The following is a 19,040-nucleotide window of genomic DNA, read 5'->3' on the forward strand; positions in this document are numbered from 1 at the left end:
ACGGCAGTCTCCAGCTCCTCATGAGTGAAGAGTGGGACATCCTCATCATCTCAAACTCAGGCAGTGGGCGCAGAATATGATCCGGAAAAAGGGATTTGACAACCCTCTCCATAGTGGCCCCCTCCATGACGGAAGGTGGAGAGCGGGTGGTGAGTTTTTGGGTTACTAGTTTGTAACCTAGGCCCCACAAGTCGGAATCGACATCATCCCTTAGTGTTTTCCAGCAATTGTGATTGCTCCGGTTGATGGCCCGGCGGAGAGACTTCCTCGCCACCTTATAGCTCTCCAGCTTACGGCGTCTATCCAAGGGTGCCCTGGCCCTGGTAGCGAGTCGTCTAGCTCTCAATGCAGCTCGGCGCAAATCCGCGATCTCTGCAGTCCACCAGTATACGGGTCTCCTATTGCAACGGAGTCTCTTGCAGGGCATTGACTCATCACAAGCCGAGGCAATCAGCCCCATCATCGATGTAACTGATGCCTCTGCATGAGCCATGCCAGGTGCGGCAGGCACTGCTGGCACTCCCCGCAGGATGGCCTCGATGAATTTAGCCACGTCCAGTGTTTTGGTGTTCCACCGAACGGGCACTTCCCGAGATGCAGCAACTTGTCTCGGGAGGCGATCTAAGACATAAAAAATAATGTACTGGTGGTCGCTGGCCGTTTAATCCTCCAAGACTCTACAGGCTGTGATCCTTGGCAGAAGAGACTCAGATGCTAGGGTTATGTCTGGGATCGTTCCCCTCATCCCGGGTCGCCGGAACGTTGGCGTGTTGCCCTCGTTGATGACAACGAGTCCGGCCCTGGCAGCAAAGTCCAGGATGTACTTCCCCCGGGAATTAGCGAGGGTCATTCGACTCGACAGCCCTAGCATTGAAATCACCAGCCACAACTACATGCCCTGTGGTGTCGTGCACGCTCTCTTCCAAGCTGTCTATCTTCTTGCGGAAGTCATGGATAGCCTCGTTAGGGGTGAGGTAGACACTGTAGTAGGTCACGTCCTTGCACCGGACCCAAACAAATCCACGACCCTTTCCATGACCCCGCACTTGCACTTTAGCTATATTACGCACCCAGAAAGCAGCAGTACCAAACTAACGGGGAACCAAAAGGGTGGGACCCTATTCCGGTACTGGTTCTGCTCGCTGACTAAGAGCGCGTCGACACCGTGTTCGAGGGCAAGCTGACTGAGAAGCGCGTCAGCTGTCCTGGATCGCCCAAGATTACATTGGAGTATTCTTATTTTCGTGGGTGGGCTTTTGCTTGCTGGAGCGCAGTTTTAAAAGCGCTGCACTGCCCAGACCCAGCTATATGTTTTGTGTTTTTGTCCGCGAGCTCATTTTCCTTACAAAGAAACCAAGATTTGACTTGGCAGTCCCTACGAGCGTGACCCACTCCTCCGCACCGGAGGCAGTGCTTGCCTCGGTCGGGCCCCTTGCAATTTCGGGAGGAATGACCGAAACCAAGGCACCTAAAACATCTGGTTACTTCCACCCTCCGTCTGAGCCTGCAGTTGACCCAACCGACCCTCAAATGCTGGAGTGCCAACACCTTACTAGCATGTGTGTCTGCCATTTCGGCGACCGCCATCCGCTGCTGGTTTCTATTTGGTTTTGTGAGCCACACCCTAAGAATAAGAACAGCCGATCTTCCGGCAAGCTCGGGGGCTGCTTCCTTTAGGGCCTTAACTACCTCACTCTCTGTCGACTCACCATCTATGTCCCGAACCTCAACTGACGTTTTAGGCTCGAGTGCACGGACGGTGCTCTGGCCTTACACGGCTGCCTTTAGTTCAGCAGCAAAAGCGGATTTGTCTTTCGACTTAACCAGTTCAAGGAGGACGTCCCCGCCCCGGGGTTGCCTAATCGACCGCACAACCGTATCGGTCTGCTCCGGCTTAGCTTTAGCCTTTATTATACCCAAGACTTCGGCGAATGATCTCCCCCCTAAGGGCTTAACCAAGATTGCCTCCGTCCCGGGACTTTTTGGCCGCGACCTTTTAAGAGCGGGGGCCGAACCGGTCCCATTTTGGGCAACGTTTGTCGTTTGCGCCTTTACCACCACATCTTTCTTGAAGGTGACCTCCGCCTGCCTCTGCTGCCTCTTCTCCTTTTGAGTAAGACTATTGTCTATTGTCTATAATAAAATAAAACTAATTTTAAAATGTTTGTTCTATTTATCACCAATTAACACAAATTGTCTTTTGTTTCAGTACAAGATTGATTGTAAATTGACTATAGAAATTCTTGAAATAGATGTCGATGAAAATGAAACTTCAAACAGAGAAGCTGAAAAATGGTCTGCATATGTTGACAGATACACTAAGAGCGAAATTGAGAAAGACGATGTAAGTCTATTTGTAAGATCTCATTATCATTTATTGTGAAAAACATTTGTGTATTGCTACGTACACAAATATTTGTATATTTGGCAAGGTTGTTGTTAGGAACCAACTTACTTTATTTTCTCAATAATTTTAATCTCTTTTGGCTAATGGCTATCTATACTCCATTCTATGTTCACTGTGCAGTACAAGTCTAATGAGAGACAGTCGTCTTATAAGCTAGACTAGAAACATCTTGTTAAACAGGTTTCCCACTTATTTAGTAAACCCAGGCACCTAGGTATTCTTTGACCAGAAATTTTGAGCAAAAACCTTGAGAGGGCTGTTATGTTATAATAATTGTTCATATCTTTCATAAACAAATTTACGTTGAATTTTTGACTAAAATTACGTGTACATAAAAACTTCTACAAATGTTTAGGGAACCACTCTTGTCCAAACAGGTTGAGACAGCCGTACACTACAAAATTCGTTGCAATTCAAATCGGGCAATAGCTCCTGTTCTTGTCAATACTAAAATATCATAATCATACCCTCCCTGGTTTTTATGTATCCCAGTCCTTATGGAAAGAAAAATTACTATGTGGGAGAAGGGAACTGCTTTTGTTGATTACATCAAGAAATAGTCGAACCCTACAAAATAAATTTCTATTATGAACCAAGGTGAATCACAATTCCATTATTTGAGAGAGAAGTGTTGGTAGTTACATTTTTTACTTGAAGCAACACTGGCTAAAGCCCTGTTCACATGGGGCGAGTTTACAAGTTACACGCCGGCTTTTTTACACACAGCTAGTAAAATAGCTCAGTGTGAATGACGTAAATGCTCAAAAGATGCTTGTAAAAAAGCTCTGGAAAAAGTTGACTCTGCGGCTACTTTACACGCCAACTCGCCAGCTTTTGAGTGAGTAGGCGTGTAAAGTAGCTCTGTGTGAACACAGTTGCTTGTGCTTGTGCGCATGTTATTCAAAGATGTCAGAGGATTTGGTTCAAGCCAGCTACTGAGCGAGTGGAAAAAGCATCGTGTGAACGACTACAAGCGCACTCGCCAACTCTCCGGCGTCTTTCTACACGTCGGGGAGTTGGCAAGTGAACAAGTTCCAAGTGAACGAATACAAGTGCACTTGCCGACTTGCTGGCTTTTTATCCACTGACGAGCTAGCTTGTAAACTCGCCCCATGTGAACGAGGCTTAACGGTTATTGGTCAATTTTGTTGCCAATTGAGTTTGAACTGGCAGTGAACGGCATCGCACTCTATCATCTTGTTTGTTTAATGATTTATTCAGGCAAAAACGCTCATTCATCATACACTGTCTAAAGGTCAAAGTGAACAAAATTGGTGAAGAGGAAAAACGTAAAGGAATTTGAATTTGAGGAATGCGACCTTGGCAGAACTATATTGCTGCTTGTGCGTTTGTGTTGTTGTCATGACTCCATTGTCCGGGATTTTGAAAATCAATTTTGAGTGGCCACCCTGTTAATTAATTGCCAAATGGGTTTCATCAACTGTCCTTACACTCTTGTAAATGGACTAAAATAAATTTCACAACCTTCTGCGTTTTAAAGATTTGTATTTTGACTCTGGTATAGCTAAAATTAGTGAAGGAGCAAAAGGAAACAAAACATTATGGATTGTTTTGTGGGTCCTAATGATTTTAGGACGGCTAGTGTTGCTGAAACCCCCATTTGAAATACATAGCTTACGGATACTCCATACTGTACAGTAAACAAAATGGAGTATAGTTTAGAGAAAATCTAGAATAAAATTGTATTATTAAAGATTAAAAGTACATTTTCAAAAGCTGAATATATATTTTAAAGTCAGGAATATCCCTCGAGTTTGCTTTAGTGAAAATGGTCAATAACTTTAGGCCTAATGAAATATTATTCATTCGTATTATGAATGGTATTTCATTAGGCCTACATGTAAGGTAAATGTCTGTTGAGGATCAGATAATTTTTGTTCCGCTATACGAAACATGTACATTAAATTTAATCTTTAATGTAAATGTCTGATTAGTTAGATTTAGTAGATTATAATCTGATGTTTTTAGTAGCAGACTCATTCTTGTTCCTTGATCCAGGAATTAGATGAAGAAGAGCAAGAACGAAGGCTGTGGGGAAAAGCCATCTTCTTACCTCGAAATGTCAGGTTGTGGCGGGAGCGAGTAGCCAACAACAAAAACAAGATCCCACCTAAGATTGATTCGTGTGATGACACGGAATGTAAATTCAATCTCAACTCGTACAAGATGGTGTTTGTCCTGGACCGTGAGAGTTACCTGTATAAGAGACAAGCGCTTCAGAAAGCCAAACAGGTAAATATTCCCTAAATAATTTTAAAAGTTTTTATTCTTGGATAAGTAAAGATCACCAAAGTAATTTTGATTCTCCATAATCATACACCCTCTCATCTACATAAGTGCCAGATTATCAAAAATGTTGTATTACTAAAAATATCAATAGAACTAACCAATTAGCTAAAATATTAACTAAAAAAATAGAAAAAAAAAATTAAATGTTGAAGTCTTTTATGTGTTCTTTAGCTATTAGAGGTTGATGTTAATCAGTTTCAGTTAGGAATCATTTTACAAAAAAATATGTTTATTGAACACAAAAAACAATTTGATTTAGTGTTCTGACTCTCCTATAGACCTGTTTCACATGGAACTGAAAAATAGTTGAGTATAAACTATAATTCTAAATTTAACTTGCCCTACCTAAGTTTTAACTTTAAAAAAGTCATCTCACACTAAGTATTGAAATTTCTACTGACCAATAACTAACCAAAACACTGTAATCTACTTCCTCAAAACAAAACATTAACTTGGTTTTGGTTAACTTAAAAAGTTTGAATGGTCAAAATTCCTTGACTGTAGAACTAGTCCTTGTAGAAATTTTCCCAATTATACTTTATAAATTACCTACATTTAATTCTTAAATTGCAATCACAAATTCACCCCCAAATCACAAAGTAAGATTGCTGTTTGAATGTAACCAACACATTTTTACAGCATAAATATAATACAGAAACTGTCAACAACTATTGCAATCTGCTTTAAAAGAATGAGTAAAAATGATAACAATATCCGAAGATCGATTTTGGTTAGGAACTGCTACTGGTACTGACTTGTTAAAATGTTGTTTCTACACCACAGTAATAATAATTATTAAAGCCTCATGATATGGGGAAAAAGGATTGGAATTAAAAATATGTTAAATTAGAAATAGAGATTGTTACAGTTTTTACTAACACTCATTAGTAGATCACTGTTGATTTCAATGTACATTCTTATTATTGTAAATATTATATTAGAAGTTTATATACAAATAATTTAGGTACATACTGTATGTATTTTGTCTGAGAACAAGTACATGTAACAAGATGTAGGTAAAAAATGTAATAACAAAGTTCTGATCAACAAAATCAATGAATGGGTATTTCACTTGAGGTGTAAACATGTTTAATAAGTTTAAAAGTTGCAAACTACTTTGCAGGCACTGTATAAAAAGCAATTTTTTGGGATTTAGTTTCGGCTAGTAATAAATTACATTCTATGAGTTGTACACTAGAACTTCAATCATCCCAACTCAAACTATCCAAATCGCTTACAGAAATAATATTTTAAAAACTTTAAATAGCAGTAATAAGTATCGTTTTAAAGAAGGCGGAAGCTATTGATCACAGCAAAATCCAAAACCTCTCTCGCGATCGTTTGGACATCATCATAGTCTCCTTTGGTCACAGAAACAGTGTCATCGTTTTTCGCAATCGCGGCAAAATTATTAATATATCCCACAGTTGTGTAATTTCATCATCGTCTCCGCGGTCACAAAAACATGGTCAACATTTTTTTGGGATCGCGGCAAAATGATTAATATACCCTATGGTTGTGTTGACATCATCATTGTATCATTGTATTTAATGGCATTTGCCGTAGAAATAAATAAATAAATCCAGCGGTTTACGAAAGCTTATATCAAGTTACGAAAACATCAACATCATTTTCCGCGATCGCGGCAATGTATTGAACACCTTACGCGGTTTTGTAGACATCATCAATGTCTCCCGCAGTCACAGGAAGTCATACTTGTTCTTCACGATCCTGGCGAAAGCGTTAATTTTCCGATCGCAAAATTGTTGCAGACGTCCTAAATTTCGGTAAAAATCCAATTATCCAAATGGGGTCCAGTCTCAATTGATTAGTATAATTATGAGTGTTTCAATTATTTGAACATTAGGACTCTAGGGCTATCCTTATTTTAAATGTAAGACATTCATACCTTTTAGGGATGTACAAATAATGTAATACAAATTGTAAATCTTTCCTGTTTTAGTTTAGCAATGTCTATAGCAAATCTTTCAAATCAACGGAATGACGAATAAACATATTTTTGTTCAATTAGTTGAAAGATCAAACACCACAAATTTGTGGTTACCATAATTAAAAACTAGTGGTCTGATTCTCAGGCCAACTTTACACAAAAAGTAGGGGTGTGCGGATCAGATGTTCAAATTTAATATTATAAATATCTAATGTTTACATCTTTTTCATAATGATTTGTTATAAACTACAGATAACAGTATCAGACCTGATTTTTCGGATATCCGCACACCTCTAACAAAAAGTATCAAAAATTTGCTCTTGCTTATTATACCAATAGGCGCCACGACCTCTGTTAGACACTCGTCTCCTCAACCACAGGCTTAAAGATGGATTGATCGAAGACAGCAGCTCAACATCCAGCGACTCTAACCACCTTCAGGTCACCGACAACTTGGTCCAATCGTCGGATTCAATGTCGTCCTCTTCTTCTGGTGGTGTATATTATATTTGCATTTATTATTCTTTTGGGAATCCTAGTTTTCTTCATTCTCTGGACATGTCCAAACCTTCTGTGACTTTATAAACCTTAAAATATCTTCTCCTTGTAAGATATCCTGAATTTCTGTGTTCTTATGTGCCGTTCTTCCTCGTTAACTCAATTAGCCTCCGTCTAATTATTCTCCGTTAGAATCTTCTGATTTTGTCTTGATCCTCCAGTACTCAACTCCGACTAAAATGGCTAAGGGGTCCCTCAGTTTGTTGTTTATTTTGACTCTCGCTTTGAAATTTCCATGGTCATTCAAACACATACATAGACTGATCAGTTTTGGTGATATTACAAGGTCTTCCATGGCTTCTAATCTACAATCTTTCAAGCTTCTCACACTATCAAATGCTGGTTTAAATTTAAAAAAAATAATGAACAAGTCTATCTAATGTTTGAAGCATTTTTCCAGGGTTTGTTAGACTACATACAGTAGATCGGTTTTGCCTCTTACTTCTCGGAATCCATGTTGATACTTGACAATTTTATCATTGCATTTTCCTTTATTCCATTGTTTATGATAATTGTGAGGACTTTATAAGCTGTATCAAACAGTGTGATACCTATAGTTGGCCCTAGGACATTCAAAGTGGTGATCCTTAATATAAAAAAAAGCTATCCCCCAAAAGCCATCCATGAGTTGCTCATGCTCATAGGATGATGTTTCTTCAATCGAGGTAACATCCTTTCATAATCTCTCATGATCACAGCAACAATTGTGATGATTTTCCAATTGCAGCAACTAGCATGAGAAGGCCAACATCTTGATCATGTCCTGTGTCTTCTCTTTTATGGAGTGGTCAAATTATCCCAGTGCACTAGAATGTTGGTATACTTTTCGTTGCTCATACACTTTAGTGTTTTCTGTGATGACTGGTTCTCTTATGTACTTAAAAAGTTACACTGTCTTCACCAAACGTGCGACCATTCTTTATCCTCTGTATTGCTCTTCATCTTTGTCAGGAGCCTAATTTCCTTCTGTTGTATTTAGTGCATTATGCTCTTCTTGATTTAGACCCCAAACCTTGTTGTATTCTGGATCCTTATTGTTAAAAAGCTCTTGGAAGTGGTCAGCCCATATTTTCATGGTCTAGGTTTTGGCAGTAGAGTTTCTGCACCCTGATGGAATGATTTTTTCTTGATTTTGTTGACGGCTGCATAAAATTGTCATATAAAATTGTCTTTATTTCCACTTTCAGACTGTCTTCTTTTTTTAATTTTCTTTGATTTCCCTCTGAGTTCATTTTTTCCCTGTTGTTCCTTGTGTACCTGTGATAACATTTTCTCTCTTGCTATCTTGCTATGTTTTTTCATGTATGATGTTCTTTTCTTACACTCTTCATCATACCACCAAGCATTTCATTCATTTTACTTCTCATCTACTGTCTCTTGCAGCTTCTATTTTTATCTTCCCATTTGTCTTCTAATTCGTTTAGAGGGGCTTCTCTCAGCATTCCCCTTTTTGTGATTGTGTCCCAGTACTTGTTGTGGGTGACATATCTTTGCCCCACTTTGTTTGTTTATTTTGTTTCAGAGTGTAAAGGGTTGATAGTTTCTTGGACACTCGTTTTTTGCAAGCAGTGGTCCGAGTCACAATTTTGTTCCTTGCAGGCTTTAACATCTATAATAGAAGAGAAGCGTCTCACCGAGTCTCAATTATGACAATTTTGTGAATAAACCAGTGGTCTGACAAACATGCCACATTTCTCTATACAAAAAGTATCAACAACAACTTGTTAAACACTCTAATTTTGATACGGACTGTATTAAAAAATAGCATAATAGATTACTCTTCAAATATGTAGCTATAGTAAAATGTATTTTTGTCCCTTATTTCTAATATTGGGAATAAGCTGATACTGTTGGCGGCTTAGTAGGACCTGGACCCAGGACCAATTTACTTTTTCATTTTGATGTCCCCAGAGGTCAAAAACAAAATTTATTCAAATTTATATACAGGGTGTCCATAAAAAGCGTTTCAGGACTTTGGGAAATGAATCCCCATACTAAAAGGAAGAAAAAAGTTTATAGGAAGGTATGTCCGAAAATGCATATTAACCCAGATATCCGCCATTTTGTTTTTATACAAAAATATTATTATCTGTGAAGTTTTTTATTCGATGATTTTGAAATTTGGTAAAAATGTTAACATACACAAGACCTATAATAGTAAAAATAATAAAGTTGTTCCGATTGTAAATTTCAAAATAGCGGCCGTTTGAATTTTTCTAACTTAAATAACTCAAAAACGGCTAATTCTATGAAAAATTGTTAAGAATACTTTTTTTTGCATTTTTAATTTCCTATCAAACGATACCAAGATCAAAAAGATCGGACGAAAGATAACTGAAATATAACGTTTTTTATGGACACCCTGTATATAGGCTATGTGAGTCCGTTAGCTGGGTAACTCGAGCAAATATCATCCGATTTTGATTAAATTTTGCTTAGTCTGCAGGTTTGCTGCCAGTTGGGCATTTAGCTTAATTAAAAACTTCCGTTACTTTCTGGACAACCATTTGACAAATGAATTGATTTTGCTATTTTATAAATATATTGTAACAAGTGTATGGAAGATGATTAATTTATTTAATCCATAAATAAATTGTACATCTATATTTTCATTTTCTTGTAATTACCATCGTATTGAATACTTCAAATTCATATTTAAGTACTTTAAGAACACTTGTGTCATCTATACTATCATACAAATATATTGTGTGGGTTACTCAATCTCGTAAAAACTACTGAACAGCTTACATGGATTTATTTTTTACAAAGAAATTGCTACTATACTAAAGATTAAATTAGGACTATTCCCGCTTCGATACTGACCGAGAGCTTAGCCTCATTGGCTTTCAACATTCTGAGATTTAAAAGTAAATATTGATTGGTCTCCATGGCTACAATATTTACAATGTTGATTTCACATCAAAATATAAACAAGCAGAACTGTCAAATGCATTTTTCCCCATGCCACACAGCTGGCTTAAACAAGTAAAATATAATATTTTGCAAAACCATATGGCAGGTTTATCTATTTTAAGATTATGGAAATTTATCATAGGAAATGAGAAAGACTCTATAATCATTGTCTGTATCAACCAAGGCTGTCTAAGAGTTTTCGGAATCAATCTCATGTGAATTATTTGATTTATAAAAACAGTTGGAAAGTTGTAAAATCTACACACTTTGAGTTATTTTATAGGGTTTCTGTTTACAATTTTAAACTACTTTACCTACGACCGTTTTTTAAAGTAGCCATTTCAGTTCAGTTCTTAGAATTGAAAAGTTTCACTTAACAGCTACTTACTTTCATAACAGTATAGTTTCATTTCATAACAGCATAGTTTCTCTCATAACAACACGGGTAACAGATCAATGACGTTCAAGGATTGAGTGAAAAGAAGTAAACGTGTAATGTTTTGAACCTCAACTAATCAGCTGATCAGCTGATCTGTTGACAATTTTAATTGTTGATCCGACTTGTTCCTGTTGATACACCTGTATTCTTAACCTAAGTTAAAGGAAGGTAGATTAAACTGATTTAAAAATGACAGTTAGTGAAAGTGAAGTTGACAAGATGGAAATGAGAGCACAAACTGTTTGTGCTAATCTTTTGCCACCAAAATCAAAACAAAGGTATGAAATTACATACCAGCAATTCATTAAATGGACAAAACAAAATAAGGTTAAATTGAAAAATGAAAATGTGCTTCTGGTTTATTTTGAAAACCTCTTAACAACTTTTTCACCCAACTCGTTGTGGACCACATTTTTGATGATGAGATCTAACTGTAAATTAACTGTTTCACTATTATTCAGTTGTCCAAAAAAGATATGCAATATTTCCCTAATTGTACCCGATAAAGTATTTATAGTAAGAATGCTGCTAACTGAACCTATTCCCTGAAAAAGTAACGTATTATTTAACAAAGTTTTACAAACACATAATTATATTAAATCAGTTGATTATACAATAAGTCGTTGCATCACTTTCAGTGGCAATGACAATAAACGAAAACATAACCTCTCTTAGAAGTTATGAGTAGTGATTGTTAGTAATGAAAAACCAGATTGTCAGTAATTAAAAAACGGTCGTAGGTAAAGTAGTGTACGCAACTCGGGTTAATAGTCTTTACGACATTTCTACTCGTATTGTAAAGACTAACTTAACGCAATCGTTGCGTAAACTACTATAACATATGTAGGATCAGGCCTTGAAATTTAGGTGTTTTATCTTCTAAGGAACCATGCAGATTTTTACAAATTGAAGATACTAATGTTTACACTATTTGCTTTGTCATACAATTTCATAATTATAATTATAGACTACCACAAATTCTTATGGTTTTTACTCAGAGATATCTCTGTTACTTATCTATTCTTCTGTAATTGACTTAGATACTGTAACCTACACATTGCATCCTATTGTAAAGTCTGAAGGTTTTTTTGCCAGTGTTTCATGCATGAGGTTTGAGTGTTCTGATGATATTGGCATAGTGTTTATTTTTTTGTCATATATCTGTTTAAATTAAACCCGAGAGAATATTATAAAACTATGTTGTACACAGTTTACTTTTGTTTCCAAACCATATTTTGTTTCTTTATTCAATGGTTAGTTTGTAAATGTAAATGCCTTAAACTATGGAACTGGTAAAGTGACGCCCTCTACTGTTAGAACAAGACATTCCATCCCTGTGTTAAAGCTTAACTATAACAATTTAGTTTAAGAATCAAAATGGACGTAGTTTAATCCAGTCACTGGCAAAACGTAAAAAAATAACGGAACGGCTTAATATATTTTTTACCAATATAGATTAAGAAATGGGACTTGGTATATCAAAACTAGCCATATATGTCTACTCTTATTTTATCCCTTAAGGGGAACGGCCAACGAGGAGTCGGACAAAATTCTTAAATTGCAGCATAGATCAAATTAGGTTTCTAATTAAAGGTCTTAGTAGAACACATTGCTGCAAACCCGAACTCAAAAGGACAATTGATTCAAAAATGGCAGCCGTTAAAATATTTCTCAATTCTGCCATTTTGAATTTTTGAGAGGCTGCCATTTTTTACTCAGTTGTTCTATTGAGCTCAAGTTTGCAGCATTGTATTCTACTATTTAAGACCTTTAATTTGATGTACATATCAACCTATGCTTACGTTAATGATTTTCTTCCGAATTCTCGTGGTCTCCCCTTTGAGGAGGTAGCGTAAAATAGCAATGCAAATTCAATGAATCTTTGAACAGCTGTCATTTTTGACTCAGTTGTCCTTTTTGAGTTCGGGCAGAGCCGATTTACCGAATAGGCACGGTAGGCACGTGCCTAGGGCGCGAGGCACTTGGCTTTTTTGGGGGGCGCCAAAAATTTGGAAAATAAAAAAAATTGGTGGTTGTTTGCATGCGATTGCGGTAAACTTCTGATAACCCCTCGCGGCCGTGTAGACATCGTAATCGTCTCCCGCGTTTGCGGCGAGATTCTTACTATTTTCAGCGGTCAGGTCGTTTGGACATAATTATCGTCTTCCATGATCAAAGCAATATATGAGCATATCCCGCGGTCGTGAGGAGATTATCATCGTCTACCGCGAATGAGGCAAAATTCTGATCTTTTCACGCGGTCTTAAGGACATTATCTTCGTCTTGCGCGATCGCGGTCAAATTCTGACCACCCCTCGCGGCCGTGAAGATATCATTATATCGTCCCCCGCGGTCGTGACAAAATGGTAATCATCTCCCTCGGTCTTGTGGGGTCATCATCCTCTTCCGCAAATTAGGTAAAGTACTGAACTTTTCCCACGATCGTGTGGCCATTATCATCGTCTTCTGTGATCGCGGCAATATTCTGATCATCCCTCGCGGCCGTGTAGAAATCATTATTGTATCTCCCGTGGTCCTGTAGACATCGTAATCGTCTCCTGCGATTGTGGAAAAATTGTAATCATCCCCTGTGGACATATGGAGATCGTCGTCTTAAGTCCGTGAATGAGGCAAAATTCTGATTTCTTTCCGCGGTCATGTGGACATTATCATTGTCTTTCGCGATCGTGGCATAATTCCGATCGTCCCTCGCGGCCGTGTAAATTATTATTGTATCTCCCGCGATTGCAGCAAAATGTTAATCATGTTCCGCAGTTGTGTGGATCATCATCGTCTTCCGCGATCGCGGTACAATTCTTACTGTTTCGCGCGGTGGACATTATCATCGTCTTCCGTGATTGTGGAAATATTCTGAATATCTCACGGCCGAGTGTAGACATATTATCGTCTCCCGCGGTCACGGAAACTGTTGTCATGCGCGATCACGGTAATTTGAAAACTCCAGGTAGAAATACAAAATTCACACATAATTCCTGGTTCATAAAATTCCCGCATGATTCCCGGATTTCCCGGTCGGTGGACACCCTTATATATATATTTCAAAGGGGCGCTACTATTAGTTGTGCCTAGGGCGCTAACAGGGTCAAAAACGGGCCTGAGTTCGGGTTTGCAGCAATATGTTCTACTAACTAAGACCTTTAATGTTTTACCAAACTCGACCTATGCTGCTATTTAAGAATTTTGTCTGACTCATCGTGGGCCCTTGGGGATAAAAAAAGTGATAGTAGCTTAAAAAAGTAGACATTTATGGCTACTATTGAAATACCAAGTCTCATTACTTTATCTATATCGGTAAAAAATATATTAAACCGTTCCGGGACTTTTCTACCACACTGCAGAATTTCGACACAGCACACGCTGTAATTGACTCATTCATATGCTGCAGTAGGTCCATTTATATGGGATGACTACTTCAGTAGGCCTATTCAAAAGTCTAAAATGTCCTATGTAAGTGAACCTCACATACTCCATAAAAAATATTAAAGCTAGTTAAAGGGAAATTTTATATTATTTTTTAATGGAGATTGTTTGTAAGTTGTACTGTTTATTCTTTGTCAAAATTGTTTAGATCACCTGAAATGGCAAGTGATTCATGCTAAGTACCAATCTTGTTTTAAAAAATTCTATAGTTCTGTTGTCAGGTTAGAATATAGCTCAGCTTGGGATGACAATTTTACAGGTTTATTTGTGATTTGTATAAATTCTATACAGTAATAATAATCAAGAACTGTGTGTCTACTTTTTTACGAGCAAAATATATTTAAATGATTTTTCTGCCGTGTCAACATCTATCCTTATTGCATCTTTCATTGTTCTTACAGACTCACAGGAAATTGAGTCTACGAATGAGCATGAAGTTCCGCTTGTGGCACCAGAACTGGGCTCGTACACACTTGACAATGCAGCAGTACGACTTTGCCACGGAGTGGATGATGGGTAATCTACCGGACTACCAACCTAACCACACGATCGTGTTGTCTGACAACCCTGTGGACAAAGCTCCGTACCGATCATACAATCGTTACCGAGTCTCTCGCTCCCAACCCAAGTAAACATACTCGTGGAGTCTTTACACATAAGCCCTAACGTTTTTGTTTCATATAAAGCTATATTTTGTATAAAGGTTGAAATATAGTTTAGTATATAAATGATTCTCATTGTATAATAGATTTCATTCCGTTAAAGTATTGTCAAATTTTTATTTAATTATTTGTATGATAATATTGTGCATATATATATCATTCCCTCTTTGTCAAAATTATTTTAGATACTTGGCAAACGGTATTAACATGCTATTGCAAACAAATATGGTTTAAATGACTATTTCATACACCGTATTCATTTTGCTCTCTTAAAAACTGTTTATAATGTACTTCTTTACTGTAATATTTTGCTATAATTATTTTTTCCCTGCAGTGATCATTTGATTTATGATGGTTTTAAGTTTTGATTTGAGTTTTTGTAACTCCAAGTTTTTTATTGATTAATTGGTTGTTTATATACAATTGTTGATATATTGTAAAATATAAAAACTCTCTTCACTTATAACTTATGCAAGATTTTTTACAAATGCTAGTAAGTAGCATTATATTTTACTTTATACAGATCTGATTAAAAATATCTAAACTTATGAAAAAATACTTTATTTAAAGAAAAGGGAATTCGGATACATTTTAATTAACTGAAAGCACAAAAATATGTCAAATATCACTTATAATAATATATTTACAATTATACTGTTTACTCACAAGACGGTAAATACATATAAAAGATAAGTGTAAATATATTATTAAAAGTGTTATTTGACGTATTTTTGTGCGTCAAGGTAATTTAATAACACGTACGATGCTGAACAAGAAGTTATTTTAATTAGCTATTAAAATGTATAAGCAACATAAAAATAAATTTAACTTTGCCTGACATTGAAAGAATACATTTTAAGGTTAATTAATTAGCATTAAATTATAATTGAATTGATATTTGTAGTTGATCTGTATAAAGTTCACATTTTATTGATCATATTTTATTGTGAAATTGTATTGGAGAGATATCATACAAGAATCATTGTTTTATTGTAGAAAATCAAACTTGTATTTGTACATAACTCAAACAAGAGTTTCAATGTAGAGTTTGATTTAGATGCAAGCCAAGAGAAATCATTTTTTACGTTGTATCTATATTTTTCATAATCATTTGCTTTTTTCCTTTATATGCTGGTTAGACATTTTTTGTTTTGCATTTGGATCAATTTACATTTTCTTTAATTGTTGAAGTTTTTGTACCAAGCATAACAGTCTTACAGTTAAGCAAAAATGTTTTACACAACGGTACATAATAGTGTGGATCATATTGTTTTGGTTAGTTATTGTATTCATTAAGTTCATTTAATAAATATGTTTAAAAATGAATTGACATTTTATTACCATTTAAATAGTGATGGTCAAAACAGAAATTTGAATCTCAAAAACCAAAACCTAATCTTAAATTTCTAAACCTACTAATCTTAAATTTTCCCTGCTTTGGACACTTGCCTGGTAGTCCATAACCATAAAGTACTATAAACTGTACAGTACAGTACGTAGTTGCAAGACTAGTCATAATGAAGAATCTTTATTCGTAAGAGTATTCATGGTTGTACATTAATAGCATTAAATAAACTGAAACTAAGGCTTAAATCTTAAAACTATGATAGTAACAATTTTCAGTTTATTTAAAGAGTATAGCACATGTCCATTAAATATTCCTTAAGATGTAAAAAAAAACAAAAAAAAACGGTAGGTACAGATTTTATCTAATCCGATTGGATCTACAATTTTTTTGTGATGGTCTAGCAATTTGTGTAGTGATTTAAAACATATGCCTATACACCTCAGTTTTATTTCCCTACAAAAACCTAAGTCTATATGACTATTACAAGTTAACAATTCACACTGTGAGGTTAAGTTTACTGATAGCCAAGATAGGGTTCATATGCGACCCAGGCCCAAAGTATAACACTAAGTTATACTATGGTCAGGTTCCTAACATGAACTTTAAATTGTCAACCTTTTACTACCTGTAAGTTACACTACTTGAATGAGGCTATATTTACCGGTACATTATATTTTCAATTTAATCAGAAGAAGTGCATAATTAGAACTATAAATTATAATAATCTGGCGTCCATTTAACATACAAATGCTGTCCCATTATCGTTGTCTGTCTTAAGGCAGGTCTACACGCAGTGGCGGTTCTATGTAGGGCCTTGTCAAGGGGGGGGGGGCTACTGGGGCGCTTAGGTGGGTGCAGAGCACCCCCCAATATAGCAGGGGGGGTCCAGGAAAATGTTGAATTTTCAAAGCCGTTTGGTGACTTACTAAAGCCATTTTTAACACCTAAAACCGTGCCCAATTGTCCATAAACTCCCATTTCACCTGTTGTTTGTCATGAGAAAATAGACATTTTAAAAATTAAACTGACGTTTGCATTCATGAACTTCAAAATACACTGTAGACTACGGCCATATCCTCCTAAAAGCCGTTGGGTGACTTTCTACAGCCAGTTTCAACGTCTAGAACTGTGTGCAAAACCTCCCATTTTCCCATTTATTTGTCATGAATAAGTAGACATTTTTAAAATTAACTATGACGATTGCATTCATAAATCTCAAAACATATTGTATCCTCCTAAAAGCTTTTTACTGACTTTCTAAAGTCTTTATTAAAGTCAAAGACTATACCTGTGTCCAACTGGCCAAAAACCTCCAATTTCACCTGTTATTTGTCTTTGTCATGAGCAAGTAGACGTTTTAAAAATCAAACTATGACGAACTTGCATTAATGAATTTCAAAACATAACCCTACTGTAGACAGTAGACTACAAAGCCTTATCTCCTAAAAGTTGTATGGTGACTTTATAAAGCCATTTCTAATGGCTAGAACTGTGCCCAATTTTCCTAAAACCTTCCATTTCACCTGTTATATGTCATGCAAGCAAGTAGACACACGTTATTTAACCTTATGTTTTTCTTCATTTCATAGATCTGTCACAATATGTATAGTATCGAATTCAGTAATAGCATTGACTATATAAACTTTAACACTAGTGTTGGCTATTGGTGCTACCGCTAATTGCTGATTGATGCCTGTGTAAAGTTAGTGGCTAGCAGACAATTTGACAACTATGGAACATCAGGAAATCAGCTGTTTCCTCGTCCTCGCTCGGCGCTCGCCTTTGCCCTAAGCATGTCAACAGCTGACTGCTGTAAAAATTGGATGATGCACACAACTTTCCATGGCGTAATATTGTTTTATTCGTTGTGCTATTGTCCACAAAGTTTATTCATGTGGAACTTAATACTACTCCTGCCATCGCTTATTAAGTTTAATAAAAACTACATTGATGTCTGTTTTATGACATTGTGTGTTTTAAGGACGAAATGTACGTTTAAATTTATTTTCCAGGGTCCAAGGGACGGCTTTAGCCCCTGTAGCCCCCCCCCCCCTTGGAACCGCCACTGTCTACACACAAGGATTTACGGTACGTTTTACCTGTGCAAGTAAATCGTTGCAGTCAAATCGTTGCGTGTGTACCGCAAAACTGTGCATTTTTTAGAACTGCGCGGAGACGGAAGACGGAGCGATAAAACTATTGCGGAGAGCATAGTTTTTAGGATCGCAGATCTTCGCCAGTGTTCCTGTGATGTTGTTGTTGAATTCATCGAACTATACAGAAGTTTTCCTTATTTATGGAGGGTCAAGAGTAAGGAACATAGTGACTGTGATAAGAAAAAGACTTAGAGACTTTTGAAAAATACTAAGCAGTATATTCGAACGTGAACAGTGAAACTATTATGGAATTGGTTGTCTTTTTAGTAACCAACGTCTTGACCATAGCGTCGCTCAGACTTATTTCTTTGCTTTCTTGTAACACTGGCTGTAGAAATCGACCACAGTAACACATCTCCCATGATATTACATGCACATACACTGAAAGTTATCAGAAAACTACACCAAAAGCTGGTGCTGAAACCTGTACCGTGTGGACGCATTTCTTTCCACCTGTGCAGGTAAAACGTACGCCAAATCCTTGCGTGTAGACCCCCCTTTATATCAAGTCATTCAAGAAGACTCAAATACTAAACTCAAGTCATTCTAATGTTCGAGTTCTGGGGAGCGAGCTGGTCTAGTGGTTAGAGCGCGGGACTCCGGTTCCTGAGGTCCCGGGTCAAATCCGGCCAAATCACTAATGGATTTTATCTAAGTGATAATGCCGTAACCCCTAGGTCTAGCCTGAAGTAATGTGAAAAACAATTCCGGGCTCAGGCCTAGCGTCCTAGAGAAAGAAAAAAAATATTTGACTTCCAATCCCAATCCTAATTTGGTTCAATTGACACTGAACAAGAAGCAAGGAAACCAGTCCCAACCATGCCCGCCATTTTGTTCTCTGTTGGTTCTAAAACC

The 19,040-nt window shown here is 36.9% G+C and overlaps 1 protein-coding gene across 3 annotated transcripts in view; it reads left to right on the forward strand.

Moving 5' to 3' along the window:
• LOC128998049 (paired amphipathic helix protein Sin3b) overlaps nucleotides 1-16,007 on the forward strand; it is a 59,584-nt gene extending 43,577 nt beyond the window's left edge. For all 3 annotated transcript variants that reach the window (XM_054424007.1, XM_054424008.1, XM_054424009.1), the window contains 3 exons: nucleotides 2,210-2,344; nucleotides 4,427-4,660; nucleotides 14,421-16,007. In XM_054424007.1, the coding sequence (XP_054279982.1) occupies nucleotides 2,210-2,344; nucleotides 4,427-4,660; nucleotides 14,421-14,651 (600 nt within the window). In that variant the 3' untranslated portion in view covers nucleotides 14,652-16,007. The remainder of the gene's footprint in view (nucleotides 1-2,209; nucleotides 2,345-4,426; nucleotides 4,661-14,420) is intronic.
• The last annotated feature ends 3,033 nt before the right edge of the window (nucleotides 16,008-19,040 follow it).

Source organism: Macrosteles quadrilineatus, unplaced genomic scaffold, assembly GCF_028750875.1.
Source record: "Macrosteles quadrilineatus isolate MER2022 unplaced genomic scaffold, UCM_ALF_1.0 Scaffold_7__1_contigs__length_78375512, whole genome shotgun sequence".
Classification (NCBI taxonomy): domain Eukaryota; kingdom Metazoa; phylum Arthropoda; class Insecta; order Hemiptera; family Cicadellidae; genus Macrosteles; species Macrosteles quadrilineatus.